The sequence below is a fragment of the Pholis gunnellus genome (assembly GCF_910591455.1).
Source record: "Pholis gunnellus genome assembly, chromosome: 14".
NCBI lineage: Eukaryota > Metazoa > Chordata > Actinopteri > Perciformes > Pholidae > Pholis > Pholis gunnellus.
The window spans coordinates 9,815,925-9,831,016 of NC_136541.1; the positions used below are offsets into that span (position 1 = coordinate 9,815,925).

A 15,092-nucleotide genomic window follows, 5' to 3' on the forward strand; every position below is an offset into this window, starting at 1 on the left:
AGTGTCCTGGGAGGGGGCAAAAAAAAGACTTTATAGCTATTCTATATTGTCTATTCTGCTAAATAATTCCTACCTGAAAAAATAACAGTTTAAACCACTAGAGGGCGTTTTATATTGTATTCCACATACACCACAAATCACCATAATAACACGAACACACACATCAACTTTATACCCGGACTATTCCTGTGGTGTCCACCTGCCTCAACACTATGGAGGGCTGAAGCTGCCATTATAATACATTTATAACTGAAATTGGGTAGAAATAAAACCCTCGCTTTTAAATAAATGTGCAGGTCAATTTGAAAAATACATATGCACAGAAATAGAGAAATACATGAATATTTTTTATTTATTTATTTAACAAATCCCTCATTTATGTATTAATTCATTTTCATATATAACTATTCCAAATTCATTCTAGTCTGTTTTTATTTATTTCTCTTTTTTTTAAGTTTTTGTTGTTTATTTTTGCTCAATTTCAAATTAACTATATATTTTTTCTTGTATTATTCCCTGTCTGTCTCTGCAGGCCCACAGAGGAGGAGGAACAGTGATTATTGGAGATGATGATGATAATGATGATGATGAAGTGGTCGGCTCTCTTGCCGCCACAGCGCCACCTGCTGCACCACAGAGAAACTGATGTTTTCTCTTTGAGCTACTGATAAAAGCGCCCATGCAGCATTGGCACCGAACCCCGCCGATGAGTCAGCGTCCCAGCAGAGCTGCAGGTCAACAGTCTCTGAAAATCATCAGTGCATTTATTTCACACCTGATGAACCACGCTGTATTTTTTTTTTTAAACATCTTGATTATTTTGTTCTGGGGATAATTTGTTTCTAAACGCACCATGGATCAGTTTCGTGGTTTATTTGCTAAACTGGATCAAAACGAGGATGGAGTCATATCGGTGTCGGAGCTCCAAGACGAAATGAAGAAGCATGGCATCCTCTCAGCGGATGGAAAGGTCCAGGTAACAATATTCACTTTTTACAGTCTGCTGTATGTCTAATTTTATTCATTTATTCAAGCACTAATCAACAGAAACATGCTAATTATCCCCTAGAATATAATCGAATCTTATGACAAAGACAAAGATGGCCTGTTGGATTATAAAGAGTTCCTTGGCTACATGATGGACAGAGAGAGGAAGTGGAAAATTCACTTTCATGACCTTGACAAGAACAAGTGTGGTGAGTGATCACAGACTTCAACAATGTTTGATTTCTCAACGAAACACAAGGAAATGCAACAAAGTTCAATATAGCCATGTCACATACATAAACATTATGTAATGATTTTGCAATATGTTTTTAAGTATTACACCTCCTATTATGATCTCCTTTAAGCAACACACATGTGTTCTACTACTGATGTAGAAGATGAGTAGTCTTACATGCACATATTCTTTATAATACTACTATAAATGTGAATTCTTTGACAATAAACTGTAACTTCAAGGTCAGACAGGAAAGACAGGCATAGCTTGTTTATGGTACACAGAAGTCAACATACACTGCACAGTCCTGCAGGCTGTGACCTTTGCACTCATAACGTTGACAATGTGACTTCCCAGAAATATGATAACTGAATGAGCAGTGCAAGTACCTGTATGTAATTGTGTGCGTTTTCTTCTCTGATCAGGGGTGATTGACCAGGAAGACATCATATGTTTGTTTAAGGAGTTAGGAATGGTCATATCAAAGCCGAATGCAAAAAAAATAATTCAAATGTAAGATTTTTTTGCCCACTACCTCATGGATTCATTGTTGTATTTAAAGAGACATTCCTTTATGTAAAATATAAAACTTTAACAGTTGTAGTACCGTGCTCAAATGAGTTCAAAGCCCATTGGTGCTTTCTAAACAGGTGTGTACTTGGGTTGATATGTTATCACAGATTACTTTATAACTGGTTCTATATCTAATCATGCTCCCCGATCAGTCATATACATCATCAACTATACGTTTGAATAAGCTATCAAGCCTGCAGTTACAAAAGAATAAAAGGATGGTCTCCTTCAGCTTGGACTTGCTGCCAGGCAGACCTGTGTATTCCTATATTATAATGATTACTGCTCTTATAACGGTCTCAAATCAGATACTCATCACTGTTTGAAAAAAGACTTCCAGCGACCTTTAAAACATTTATTATCTTGCCTTTTTTTTTTAAAGTGATACTAGCATGTTGTCACACAGCTTCTTTCATTACAGTATGTGATGAAAACAAACCACGTGTTTATCCACCAGGATGGATAAGGACAGTTCGATGACGGTGGACTGGGGTGAGTTCCTGCACTATGTCATCCTCAACCCCGTGGACAACATCGGGGAGCTGGTGTCGTCCTGGAAACACAGTCTGGTAGGCTCTTCTGGCGGCATCACGAACATGTTACCTCTGACACATCCTGGTGACACATCCACTTAAACATGAGTAATGACAGAATGATTAAAGGATGACGAATGCAATTGTAGGTTTTCGATGTGGGTGAGAGTCGTGCGATGCCCATCGAGTTCCCCGAAGAGGCCTCCGGTTTTGGTGCGTGGAGGACGTTTGTTCTGGCAGCGGGTCTGGCAGATGCTGTATCCCGAACTGTGACGGCACCCATCGACCGCCTGAAGACCCAACTCCAGGTCAGCACCGCTATCAGGTGCTTTGCTCTGTTAGTGAAATGCATGGCTGGATTACGTTTAATGTTTGAGCCCAAACAAACACCCGAGTACATGCTACTTACAACACAGTAAATGATATGCAACGCAAGAGACACTCAGAAACATCTAAGATAACACCTCCAGGCATGCATGTTGTAATAGTGGTGAACTTTAAGTGTCTTCTTTTGAAGCATTAGTTAGTGGGACAGTCCCCCCCCATAAATATGTTTATTACCATGTAAGAAACATAGTAACAATAAGAAATATGTACATTACGCAGACACACACACTCACCTTACACCAATATCAGATCAGAATACAAATAAAATTAAATATTTACATGCACTGTTTACAAGTTCATTTCAGGTAACGCCTTCACTTCCAACTTTCATGATGTTCACATACGGTTCCCAGAGCTGAACCCTTAGCAATGTAAGTTAGGCTTTTCCAGAGCGATACAGTCGGAAAGCTCCTTTATTTACTCTTTCAATTATGCAGCGTCCACACTCTTACAACATATTGCACTTGGTGGGACATTTCATTTTATTTTGTGTGATTGTTGACTTGTATGAAGCTCAAGTAAGACTTCAGATTATAGTGTTACTGTTCCTAATGGTCAAGAATGTCATATAGTGGCGTTTGAGGAGCATTGTACATAAAACCTGATATTATTTTATGTGGTTTAAGCCAAACTAGCAGAACTCAAATTGCAGAGAGTGAAAAGTTAAACTGGAAATGTCTTGATCTTTGTAACAAAGTGCTGTATTGTTGTTTACTGTGTCTGCGAGTTAAGATAGCCTGCTATCAGCTAGCCTACTTCGTTTTACATAATTTGCCTTTTCCTGATAGTGGAAGAGCATTCATTTGAATGCATGTGGCAAAACCATGTGAGAAAGAAAATATGATAAGTCGCTTTAAGTCAAAATCTTTGATGCAAGTATCCTGTAGAAAGAGCTCAGTTTGCATAGTGATGTTTCTCTGTAGCTGACAAAAAGACTGACAGAAGTGCCACAAAATGATTACTGTCTGTCTTTTGTTTTAAACTTTAGGATATAAAATGTGATACTCTGTAATCTGTGTCGCATCTGTTCCAGTATTTATCAATTCGTTTTTTCAAGAGTTGCTGCACATTTATTGCAACTGCCTATGAAAGGGTCTCGTATGAAACTGTTTCCTGTGTGCTCTGTAGGTTCGTGGGTCCAAAGCCTTCTCCCAAGGCTTCCAGGAGATGAGGGCAGGTGGTCTGCGGTCGATGTGGCAAGGCAACGCCGTCAACGTGCTGAAAGGAACACCTCAGTCGACGCTGCAGTGTCTCATCTACGCCCAGGTGAGGCGTGCGGTAGCAGACAAACTCTCCGGTGTGAATTATTTATCCACCATGTATCCTGTTTCTGACTGACGAGCTCACTCAGAGCTTCTCTGCCTTGTCCAGATGAAGGTGTACACCCAGAACAGCACACGGGAGACTCTGACGGTGCAGCAGCGTTTCGGCTTGGGTTGCGTCTCCGGTGCTGCCGCTCACGCTGCCTTCTACCCTTTAGAGGTACTAGATTAGTGGCAGGTCTGACACTGTCCCGGTTTGTGACAATAATGTGGTTACATCAAACATTTAAAAAATATAAGGCAGTCATCAGGTGCATTCATAAAATATTTTTGTAAATAAGTACATCTGCTCAAGAACATTTTTGAGCTATTTGTTCTTTAGTATTTCCATTTTATGCTACTTCATTCTTCATCTTCAATACAAATATTTTACTTTTTACTCTACATTTATTTGACACCTTTATTTAGTTTTCAGATAATTATGATACAATAATATACTATTTTTCTGAAATGAGCTCTTCTGCATAATGTAAACTTCTACTTTTGGTACTTTAAGTATATTTTAATGCTAATAGTTTTCTACATTTACAAAGTAAGATTATGAATGCAGGACTTTTACTTGTTACAGAGTATTGTACACTGCAGTACTACTACTATTCTTTAAGTAAAAGATCTGAGTACTTCTTCCACGATAGTGGGTCGCAATAATGTGCACGAAAAGATGATAAAATAGAAAATGTCATTTCATGTATAATCAAAAAACATTTTTGAAATAGTTTGTCTTTATATTTAATTCAAGAGGTGAAAGATGTTGGATGTGAGATTTACACTCCTGTTTGTTCCTTTAACAAACTACCATTATGAGAAACAGAAGTGTTTAGTTGTTAAACCCTCTCCTTCTTTAAGTCATAAAATAGTTTCCCCTACTTTACTGTAAAACAACAAAGCTCCAGATTTCTATACCAAATCTGACCAAATGTCACATATTATAAAATGCAATACTGAGGCCAAGAGACGCTTCAGTCCCGCCTGCTGTTTAAGAGGCTCAATCAACATATCAAAAGCTGGTTCTTACAAGCAAAATGGGCCATCATGCTTCTTGGCAACACAATTGTCATGTAAGCATCAATGTTTGGGTGTGTCCCATTGTCCATAGTGAGAAATGCGGCTGGAAAGAGGTCAGACGTCGGTCTTATTCATTGATAAGATGCTTGGTGAACTAATCGCATTCATGGTGTCAACATTTGACCCCCATGAAGTCAGAGAGATTTGTGTCTTGATTTAATTTGAGTGAAACCTGAGTAAAAGCTTCTTTGAGTAAATCTTCGCTGTTTTACTGTAACACGGTTCATTTTATTTATTGTTTATGATGAACATAGTTCCTCACAGATTAAACCAGTTAGTTATGTTTCTGTTCTGTAACGAGCTTCTCTCATATTTGACACATAAAATGCCTTTTGTAACATTTGTATATATATATAATATTCCATCATACATCTTAAATGCAGCTATTCACATCAAATACATCTTCAAGAAAATGTGCAATACATCTGTATTTGAAGAATAATAAGAGAATTTGTGAAGCTGGTAAATGGATAATGCAGTTGCTGGCCAGTGTTTGCAGAAATCCCACCAATGCCTCAACTTCTTGTAATAATGTAAAAATGTGAAGCGGCATTTTTAAATACAGATGTGTGTCATCTGCATTTATGGTATAAAAGTTGGACTTTTGTATCGCAAGAAAAGTTTGGAAAAGCCAGCTTAAGTGTATAAATGGAGGTTTATTCTAGTAATATATATCATTTTATATCCTCTACAGGTGCTGAAGGTGAGGTTGAACCTGCAGCAAGCTGGCACGTACCATGGTGTTGTGGCATGCGCTCGATCTATTTACAGACAAGAGTCACTGTCCGCCTTTTACAGAGGATTCAAGCCGAGCGTCCTCTGCATGATCCCCTACGCAGGTGTGGAGTGTGCAGTTCATCAGGTGAGACAGAAGAACAACGATGAGATAAAGATAAAACACAAGTTAATCTGAAAGATTTTTAGATGTCTTTGGCTTTTTTCTTCTTGTTGCAGTCGATCTTAAACTGGGCAAAGAGTGATCCAGCTTACAACAGTGACTCCAAACTGTTTTTCTTCAGTTTTGTGGCCTTTGCCTCTGGACAGATGACCAGTTACCCGCTGGCAGTGATCCGGACTCAGCAGCAAGCACAAGGTAAACACCTGCATTTTCTGTCGCACATTTTGAGATGATTTGAAACAATTTGAGACGTTTTACTCATCGCCATTTGTCTTGTTTTTGCAGCTTTCAGCTCAGATTCACGTCCAGCTTCAGGTGTGTTACAAGGACTGATAGGGATATATGAAAAACGTGGAATTAGAGGATACTATAATGGAATGGGAGCCAGCTTCGTCAGGGCGATTCCATGTGCTCTGATAAACTACACTTTAACTAGGAAATTTGAAAATCTGGTTTCCTCAATGGAGTCTTGAGATTAAGAAAATTGGTTGCTTGCTTTGGAACAAACTGTGAACTCTTATTAATGGTACAATACAGTGTCGGAACATAACTGGAATCATAACTGGAATCCTGGAAAACCTCGGAAAATAGCTGAAGATGTGTGATTATCATGTGATCCAATCTTTAATAAGTCTTTTTTTTTTTTTCAAATGCTTGAGTTAAGTAAATGGATAGCCACTGACCAAGAGCATGATACATGGGGATTTTAAAAACCTCATGATTGACATTCATAATGTGACAAAGTGTGTTGAAATGTGAGCTGTACAATAAAATGTTATTTCACAACAGGGGTCAGACATCTTCCATTCCCCCCCGTGAGTTAGGCCAAACTAAACCTGACACATTTTTGGCCACGATGGAAACAAAAAAAAGTGTGAATTACACGAGAAAGCTCGTTATCGCGAGACTACTTTTTCCCGCGAGTTTTCCTGTTAACTTCCCGTGGATGTAAGCGACCATCTTGTCTCGCCGAGGAGGAGAAGAGCACCAGATATGGCTGACTACAGCAGCGTGGCTCCACCGTCCTCCAACAACGGCGGCCAAATGAACGACGCTTTTAAAGACGCCCTTCAGAGAGCACGACAGGTAAGCAGACCACTAAATCAGGTTTGTGTAAAAAAAGATAATGTCGAAGTCGTGTGCAGAAAAGCGAGTTATGCTGCTTTTTCTCCCCCCCCCCCCCCCCCCCCCCGTCGTTAAACACGACAGCGCGGCGGCCTAGGCTAAGCTAACAATTAGCTCATGTTACGCCACAAGGCGAAGCAGATATGCTATAAAAGCGAGCTTGGATTGATGCGCACATTTAACGAGATACATATAATATTGTATTCGAAACACAAGCGGTGCATTTGTTTGATAACATCAACGGTTGCGTGTTACTTCACGTGGAAGTATTATCCTTTCCTTTGTTGGCTCAGACTTCCGGACTGAAGTCGTGTAGGCCGCAGCCAGAGTGACCGAGCATTCGCTTTAAAAAATAAAACGCACACACACACCACCAGCGGATGCATCGTCTTAAAATTAGTTTTCTCTCTTTGTTTACTTTGTGTTTTTCAGATCGCAGCGAAGATCGGCGGCGATGGCGTTGCGGCACCCCCGACTAACGAGTTCGGCTACGGGGGCCAGAAAAGGCCCCTGGAGGACGCTGGTGGGTATTTTCCCATGCCTAACCTGAATATCGGTCAGTGGCTCAAATCGATTCAATGCCAGTCTTGATAGTTGCTTGCCTGTGTGTTTATTTTATTTTTTTTAGCAGCTACTAAATTGTATTTGCCTAGAAGTGATGATTAATTCTTATATTTTAATATTGATGTGCGTTAACGTAGCTAAGTCTAACACCCAGTGTATTACTCCTAACCACGTGGAACAGTTGTTTTTAATGTTAGCCAATGCAGTATGATGGATATTGCATGTTTTGAGTTGTATTTTCACTGTCTGTCCTTACAGCTGTTTCAAATCAGTGCCTTGCAATGACATATTTGGTAACAGATATATGAGAGAGAGAGGGGGTGGAGGGTGGTACTTTCTGAGCAGGTTGAGTCATTATTGGTTTCTGTTTTGTATTGTAAGAACAGGAAAGTGTAAAGTATATGATTTAAAAACAGTTTCAGGTTAATTGTGTACCACTGGGTAATAGTAATGAAGTTTAAGTCCTACATCTTTGGGGCTGAACTGTTGTAAAGTGACAGACGCAGCACCACAAAAAAAGGCAGATGAACAGTTTCAACAAAGATGAAACGTATAGTCAGGGAGGCATGTTTATTGGCTTTAACGGGCAATTGAGGGTATATTCCAGCCTTTGTGTGTGTGTGTGGTGGCTATCCAGGCCTCTGTTGTTTGCTATAACCATTTACATTTCAGGCAGTAAGCCATTTACCAATTTAAAAACACGTAGCAATGTAATGGTGGGTATAACGATAGATACTTATACTGGTTATTATGTCATGTTGTCACAGACCAACCAGAGACGAAGAAAGTGGCTACAAACGACGGTAAGTGACCTGATGACGTAGCTGTAGTTAGTTATGTATGTGGCTGTTGTGATGATTCCCAACCCAAAGTAATTGGCCCAAATATTGGCATGAATTGGTCATGTGTTGCATGTGCTAAACTTAAATGTGTTGTATGTTTGTTCCCCTAATGTACTGTAAATTCTCATTTTGCAGCTTTTTCAGCCATGGGAGGAATGGGTGGACCCCCAAGGTAGATACCAGAGTTATAGTAAAAAAAAAACAAAGTCACACATGGTCATTGATTGCAAAGCTAACACTGATTTATTCTGTTATTCTCAGGTCAATATCAGAGGAATTCAAGGTTCCCGATGGAATGGTCGGATTCAGTAAGTAGTTTTGAAACACTAAATAGCAGAAGCTGCCTGGTGGGTGTTATTTATTATTGAAATGTAACGCACCAATTTTTCTTCTAGTTATTGGAAGAGGAGGCGAACAGATATCACGTCTACAGCAAGAGTCTGGATGTAAGATACAGATTGCGCCTGGTACGTTCAGATCGGTTGTTGATATTGTGGATCTCTGTAATACGAGGAAATGATGGTTTTGCTTTATTGTTGGGATCTGTGTGTTGTAGACAGTGGAGGAATGCCAGATAGGTCAGTGACATTAACAGGAGGACCAGAATCCATCCAGTAAGTAACTTTTTCCATTCAACAGTCCCCTTCAGGGAAAACATTTTTTTTATTGGGTCGTTGTTTGATTTCAGTCTGGGCATGACGGTAATTTCTCTCTCCTCAGGGCTGCAAAGAGGCTACTAACAGAGATCGTTGACAAGGGGCGTCCAGCTCCTGCATTCAACCACAACGACGGGCCGGGGATGACTGTCCAGGAGATTATGGTCCCTGCCTCTAAAGCCGGACTCGTCATTGGGAAGGGTGGAGAAACCATCAAAAGCCTTCAGGTGAGTGTCCAGCCAGTCAGAGCTCGAGTAGTAGAGTGATGGTGACCAACAGCCAACACATTTGACAAAGACACATTCTACTCTGCAGGAACGAGCTGGCGTGAAGATGGTCATGATCCAAGACGGACCCCAAAACACAGGTGCTGACAAGCCACTCCGCATCTCAGGAGAGCCCTTTAAAGTTCAGGTGGGTCCTCGCTCGCGTGCACGTCTAACATTATGGAATTGTAATTATTTGGAGAAATGATCAAGAAAATACAGAATGACACGGGCGTCCGGATTCAGTTTAAACCAGGCGAGTGAAGTCATTTGGGTGCGGTTGAAATGTGTATGGTCAGTGATGAAAACATGCACCACGCTGAGAAGCTGATGTATAACCCCCAACCACAAATCTATCTGAGACCTGAACACGAGACCCCGGCACACTGGAGTTGAATCCCAGCAACATAACTTATGCCTCGGTAGTCTCTAACCACCCTGTTTTCTAACATGGTAGTTAGTTTTTTAATATAATCTGCTTTCAGTCCTTGGATTTTCCATGTAAACCAGTGGGGGATTGCTGTAATGACGCATACTTTCTTTTCCTCCTCAGCAAGCCAAAGAGATGGTGATGGAGCTGATCAGAGATCAGGGCTTCAGGGAGCAGAGGGGCGAGTATGGCTCACGGGTCGGAGGAGGTGGAGGCGGCGGCGGTAATGGAGGAAATGGAGGAGGAGGCGGAGGAGGAGGAAATGGGGGAGACAGCTTAGATGTAAGTGTTTGTAATTAACTGTCTCGTTTCTCAGTTTGGAGATGAGGGGTTGAATCGGTAACTTAACATTTGGTTTTATTTGCGGTCATCATTTAGGTTCCTGTCCCCCGGTTTGCAGTGGGAATTGTGATTGGCAGAAATGGCGAAATGATCAAGAAAATACAGAACGACACGGGCGTCCGGATTCAGTTTAAACCAGGTGAGTGAAGTCATTTGGGTGCGGTTAAAATGTGTATGGTCAGTGATGAAAACATGCACCACGCTGAGAAGCTGATGTATAACCCCCAACCACAAATCTATCTGAGACCTGAACACGAGACCCCGCAATAGAGTTGAATCCCAGCAACATAACTTATGCCTCGGTAGTCTCTAACCGCCATGTTTTCTCCTTCAAGATGACGGCAGCACACCAGAACGGATAGCACAGATCATGGGTCCCCCCGACCAAGCGCAGCACGCAGCAGAGATCATTTCCGATCTGCTGCGGAGCGTCCAGGCCGGCGGGCCTCCGGGACATGGTGGCGGCGGTGGTGGTGGAGGCGGCGGTGGTGGCGGCAGAGGTCGTGGTCGCGGGCAGGGGAACTGGAACATGGGCCCCCCCGGTGGCCTGCAGGAGTTTACCTTCACTGTCCCAACCATGAAGACCGGTCTCATCATTGGAAAAGGCAAGTGGCCCGTCAACGCTGAGTGAGGAACCCTGGTTGTTATTGGTCGTGGGGCTGAAACAACTGGTTGTTGCAGGAGTTGCGTGCTTTGACCTGTAAAAAGACAAGCTATTGGGTTGTTAATATTTGTTTCTGAACTCTTCAGGTGGAGAGACAATCAAAGGCATCAGCCAGCAGTCTGGAGCCAGGATCGAGCTGCAGAGGAATCCACCACCCAACGCTGATCCCAACATCAAGATGTTCACAGTCCGGGGCTCCCCTCAACAGATCGACTACGCCAGGCAGCTGGTGGAGGAGAAAATTGGGGTGAGACACTTCAGAGTTTGATACTTTTTAGACTTTTGTCTTTTTTTTATACGCTTGTTTACTGACCAGGATGTGTTTCTGTGTTTGCAGGGACCCGTCACTCCAATGGGTGGCCCACACGGCGGTCCAGGTCCACACGGAGGTCCTGGTCCACATGGTCCTCCTGGACCACCCGGGCCCCCCGGGGCTCCCATGGGTCCATACAACCCTGGACCGTACAACCAGGGACCTCCAGGGCCACAGTAAGTTGCAGTGGCCCTTTTGTTTTTACCTCGTATGTCAAGATAAAGAATACTTCAGACACGTGTGGTAAGTTAACGGTTATTTATCTTTTCTTTAATCAGTGGTCCACCGGCACCTTACCAGCCTCAGGGATGGGGCAATGGCTACCCACACTGGCAACAGGGACAACCTGATCCAAGTGAGTACCATCAGTTAACACACTAAGTTTTACTGAAATTAAAAAAGTATTCATGTCCTCCAAATAAATTAGACGTTAATAACTCAGTTCAATAGCAGTTTATATAATGAAAAGCTACAAGTTTTATCTTAGCCTTTTTTTGTTTTTGTAACAAAACCTGAACTTTGTTCAGATAAAGCAGCAGCTGATGCCAACGCAGCAGCGTGGGCCGCCTACTACGCTCAGTACAGCCAGCAGCCGCAGGCGCCCATGACCCCGACCAGCGGAGCTCCTGGCACGACTCAATCCAACGGCCAAGGTGACTGACGTGTTTCTCGATTAGCGGCGTCTGTGCGAGCGGATGGAGAAGCAGAAACAGCTGAGAGTAGAGTAGAGCAGAGCAGAGCAGTGTAGCCTTCTAGCTTTACTTTAGTCGTGTTTTATGCTCACGTCCTGGTGTCACTAACTGGCAGAGCATTTAAAAAAAACACTTTTTTAAAAATCTTTAATCTGACAGACCCGACCAAGGCAGGTGGAGGACAAACTGCTGTGAGAAATTAACTAATTACAAGTTCCCGTTTTTTTTAACAGGTGACCCACAGGCTGCAGGTCAGAGTGGACAGGCAGATTACTCCAAGGCCTGGGAGGAATATTACGAGAAAACGGGTATACGAACGTAGTTTCAGTGTACACCTATTAACACACGACGGGGCGCTCAGTCAGCTTCTTTTTCAGGTCTGGGTATTTGACCGTGCTGCTGGCCTGCCGTGGAGTTTCAGTGTGCCTCCACTTTGGTTTGACATTTGATGCCTGTGCTGTTTAGACTGCAACACTTTTGACACAGAAGCACCTTTTTAATGAGCTTAGAGTAGCTTATTTTCTAGACTATATTAGGGCTTTATCAGCACTGAAGGCAGATCTTTTGAATGTTACTGCTACTGAACGTGTGTAGAGTTAAATGTGTGATTTGTTGTCGTGGATATAAACATGTAGGATAAGATTTCAGATTTTATGTTCCATTCGGATGCATTGACACGTTTCTCTCTTGTCTTTGCAGGTCAACAGAGTCAACAACCTCAGGACTACACGAAAGCCTGGGAGGAGTATTACAAGAAACAAGGTTGGTGCTCCTGTGAGCTGAAACCAGACTGAGATCACGCTTAATTCACTGAACAGTCTCCTCTCCGCTCTTTCGGCTTTAATCTCTACATTGTCTGCGCAATTACCGAAACAGATGCATGCAATTTAAAATGAACGCGGTGTAAACATTGAACTGTTTGCATTTGTTTAAACCACTTAATTTAATCTACCTCAACAAAAGCAGCGCTCACATGAGACGCATTTTGCGGTGTGAACCAAACTGTTTAGGAATCAAGTGTGATCCTGGTGTTTATATAGAGATGATTAAATACAAGCTAGTAGATGAACAAGTTGGTCAAGTCAGACTTGTGCTTCAGCTCTGAGACGAATGTGTTCCGTGTTGACGGGTGGCTGTGCTCCTCTAGCGGCCCTCTGCAGTAGAGCGGCTGCTGCCTCAGCTGCCCAAGAGAAAGGCAGAAGGTTTCTGTCCCGCCACCCAAAGACAGTGGTGGCGGGTTCGTTCCCCTTCTCATAAACGCGCTATCTGTTATCGTGATGTAAATTAGTTTGTAGTAGCAGTTCTACCAGGATGCATGTATCTGTAGCGTATTTGTGGTTCCAACAAGTTTTGTTCTTGTTCCAGGTCAAGCGGCCCCTCAGGCCACCGCAGCAGCAGCGGCAGCCGCCGCCTCCCAGCCCGGCGGCCAGCCAGACTACAGCGCCGCCTGGGCGGAGTACTACCGCCAGCAGGCCGCTTACTACGGCACAGCCAACCCTCAGGCGATGGGTGCAGCACCACAAGCCCCTCAGGTACACCCCCGATAAGAATCTGCCCTCCACATCCACTGAATACGCAATTATTTTGTGCCGCAACCGCCTTGCTTCCTCAGGTTTTTACAGGGCTCCAGTGGCTGCAGCCGCTTCACACACTTAACCCAAACTATTTCCTCCCTAAACAGGTTTTAAGCTTTTTTTTGTGTTTGGGAAGCTGAGTCCACTGTTTCCGCTGTTAACATGCAATGTATCTTCTATGTATTTCTTCTGCACAGGGCCAGTAATGTGAAGTGGACATAAAGTAAATGCTACATTGTCGAAACAAAATCCTTTGTTAAATGTTTGGATGCAGACGCCTTGATGAAGATCTTAAATTTCCTTGGTTTGAGAGTGTTTCACATAGATGGCAGAGTACCCGGCGAACACGTCCTCCTTTTTTTTTTTCTTTTTTTTTTTCCCTTTTCTTGTAAATGCTTTGTTTTTAGTGAGGTAATTCTACATATGGTCATTCCAGCCCTGTATCTACATTAAATGTGGTTAGAACTCATGTTTATTAAACTGTAGACATTACCATGTAAATCATCTCAGTTTTAAAATGCTATTGCCTGTTGTGTTTTTGCAATAAAACAAACTGAAACCTCCTGTGTTGGTAAGTTGGGGTGGTTTTAAGCCAGATGGGTTTAAGCCAGATGGGTTTAGAGGAATTTCTGTGTTTTTTGTTTTACGGGGGTAAAGTAAGAAAAGAAAAAAAACAACCGCAGGCCATGTGTGGGTTTAATTGTCCAAAAATGGTTAACTCAAAGTTGTGCTGTCCTGTCTCTCTCCAACTGTCTATAAGGCTTTTAGACTTGTTTTGTGCGTGCAATGATCCCGAGTGATTCAGACCAACAAACGTCCATGTTGATAGACATTTATTTACTCTTCTGTTTCCTGACTTTGCTCTTTGACTTCAGCCGTAGACCGATGTTTGTCGTTAGCAAGTCGACAGGTATACATGTACCGTAATTCATGCATTAACTGCGTTGCTGTGGTACTCTTTTGATTTTGTCTGGTTTGCTGACATTGTTGAGGTAGTATGCACTGTATTGCCTTGATATAGACACTTCCTCCTCCACAGGCAAGTTTAGAAAAGCGGTAAGCACGTACTTTTTCCCCTAACATGTTCCTCAGAAACGTGGTTGCAAGAAATGTTGCATATTTTTAGTGTTACATATATATATATATACTTTTTGTGCTGTTCTTTTTCCCAGGACAGCCAGGTAAATTGCCATTGTATCGAAAATGCATTGAAACGTTTGTCATGCCCTTTTTTCAAAGTGCGAACTAACTCACATGTATAAATTTGTGTTTTTTTTATATACGAATGTTTTTTTAATATAAAAACATTGCAAAAAAGTCGATTTTGCTGTCCCCATTCTGTTAGTGTTTATCCAGTATAAGAACATAGATGTTGTAGGGTCGGGGGTGGCTAAGCAGTCTTCGTCCATCAGTTGAGCCCTCCTATACTGTAAGTACAAACCTGTGACTGAGAGATAATCGCCTTTTTATTTTTTGATGCTTTTATAAACTGCAAAAGATGTAGTATATATATTTTTTGTCAAATCTTGCCATTTCCCCCCCCTGTCTCTGGGTAAGTATGAAATGTTCTGAGGAGAGGAATAGTACTCTGGATTCTTGTGCCACATGTTTCTGAGACGTATCT

At 42.2% G+C, this 15,092-nt stretch overlaps 2 protein-coding genes across 8 annotated transcripts; both read left to right on the plus strand.

The window, feature by feature from the left end:
• Nucleotides 1–853: 853 nt before the first annotated feature.
• slc25a24l (solute carrier family 25 member 24, like) lies at nt 854–6,473 on the plus strand (the record flags this gene model as incomplete). Its single annotated transcript, XM_079173637.1, has 10 exons — nt 854–976; nt 1,070–1,196; nt 1,648–1,735; nt 2,253–2,364; nt 2,478–2,636; nt 3,844–3,981; nt 4,087–4,197; nt 5,797–5,964; nt 6,057–6,195; nt 6,286–6,473. The coding sequence occupies 10 exons, from the start codon at nt 854–856 to the stop codon at nt 6,471–6,473; spliced, it is 1,353 nt and encodes a 450-aa protein (XP_079029763.1).
• Nucleotides 6,474–6,957: 484 nt separating this feature from the next.
• fubp1 (far upstream element (FUSE) binding protein 1) lies at nt 6,958–14,032 on the plus strand. Of its 7 annotated transcripts, XM_079172855.1 has the most exons (20): nt 6,958–7,086; nt 7,558–7,681; nt 8,457–8,492; nt 8,667–8,703; nt 8,793–8,839; nt 8,927–8,998; nt 9,088–9,145; nt 9,252–9,414; nt 9,503–9,601; nt 10,007–10,165; nt 10,262–10,364; nt 10,561–10,830; nt 10,976–11,136; nt 11,227–11,378; nt 11,481–11,557; nt 11,730–11,855; nt 12,128–12,202; nt 12,594–12,656; nt 13,260–13,426; nt 13,666–14,032. In XM_079172855.1, the coding sequence occupies exons 1-20, from the start codon at nt 6,994–6,996 to the stop codon at nt 13,672–13,674; spliced, it is 2,091 nt and encodes a 696-aa protein (XP_079028981.1). In that variant the 5' UTR covers nt 6,958–6,993; the 3' UTR covers nt 13,675–14,032. The 7 variants fall into 7 exon arrangements, with proteins under 7 accessions (XP_079028981.1, XP_079028980.1, XP_079028982.1 ...); XM_079172854.1 differs by having other exon boundaries at nt 13,260–14,032; XM_079172856.1 differs by having other exon boundaries at nt 7,558–7,648; nt 13,260–14,032.
• The last annotated feature ends 1,060 nt before the right edge of the window (nt 14,033–15,092 follow it).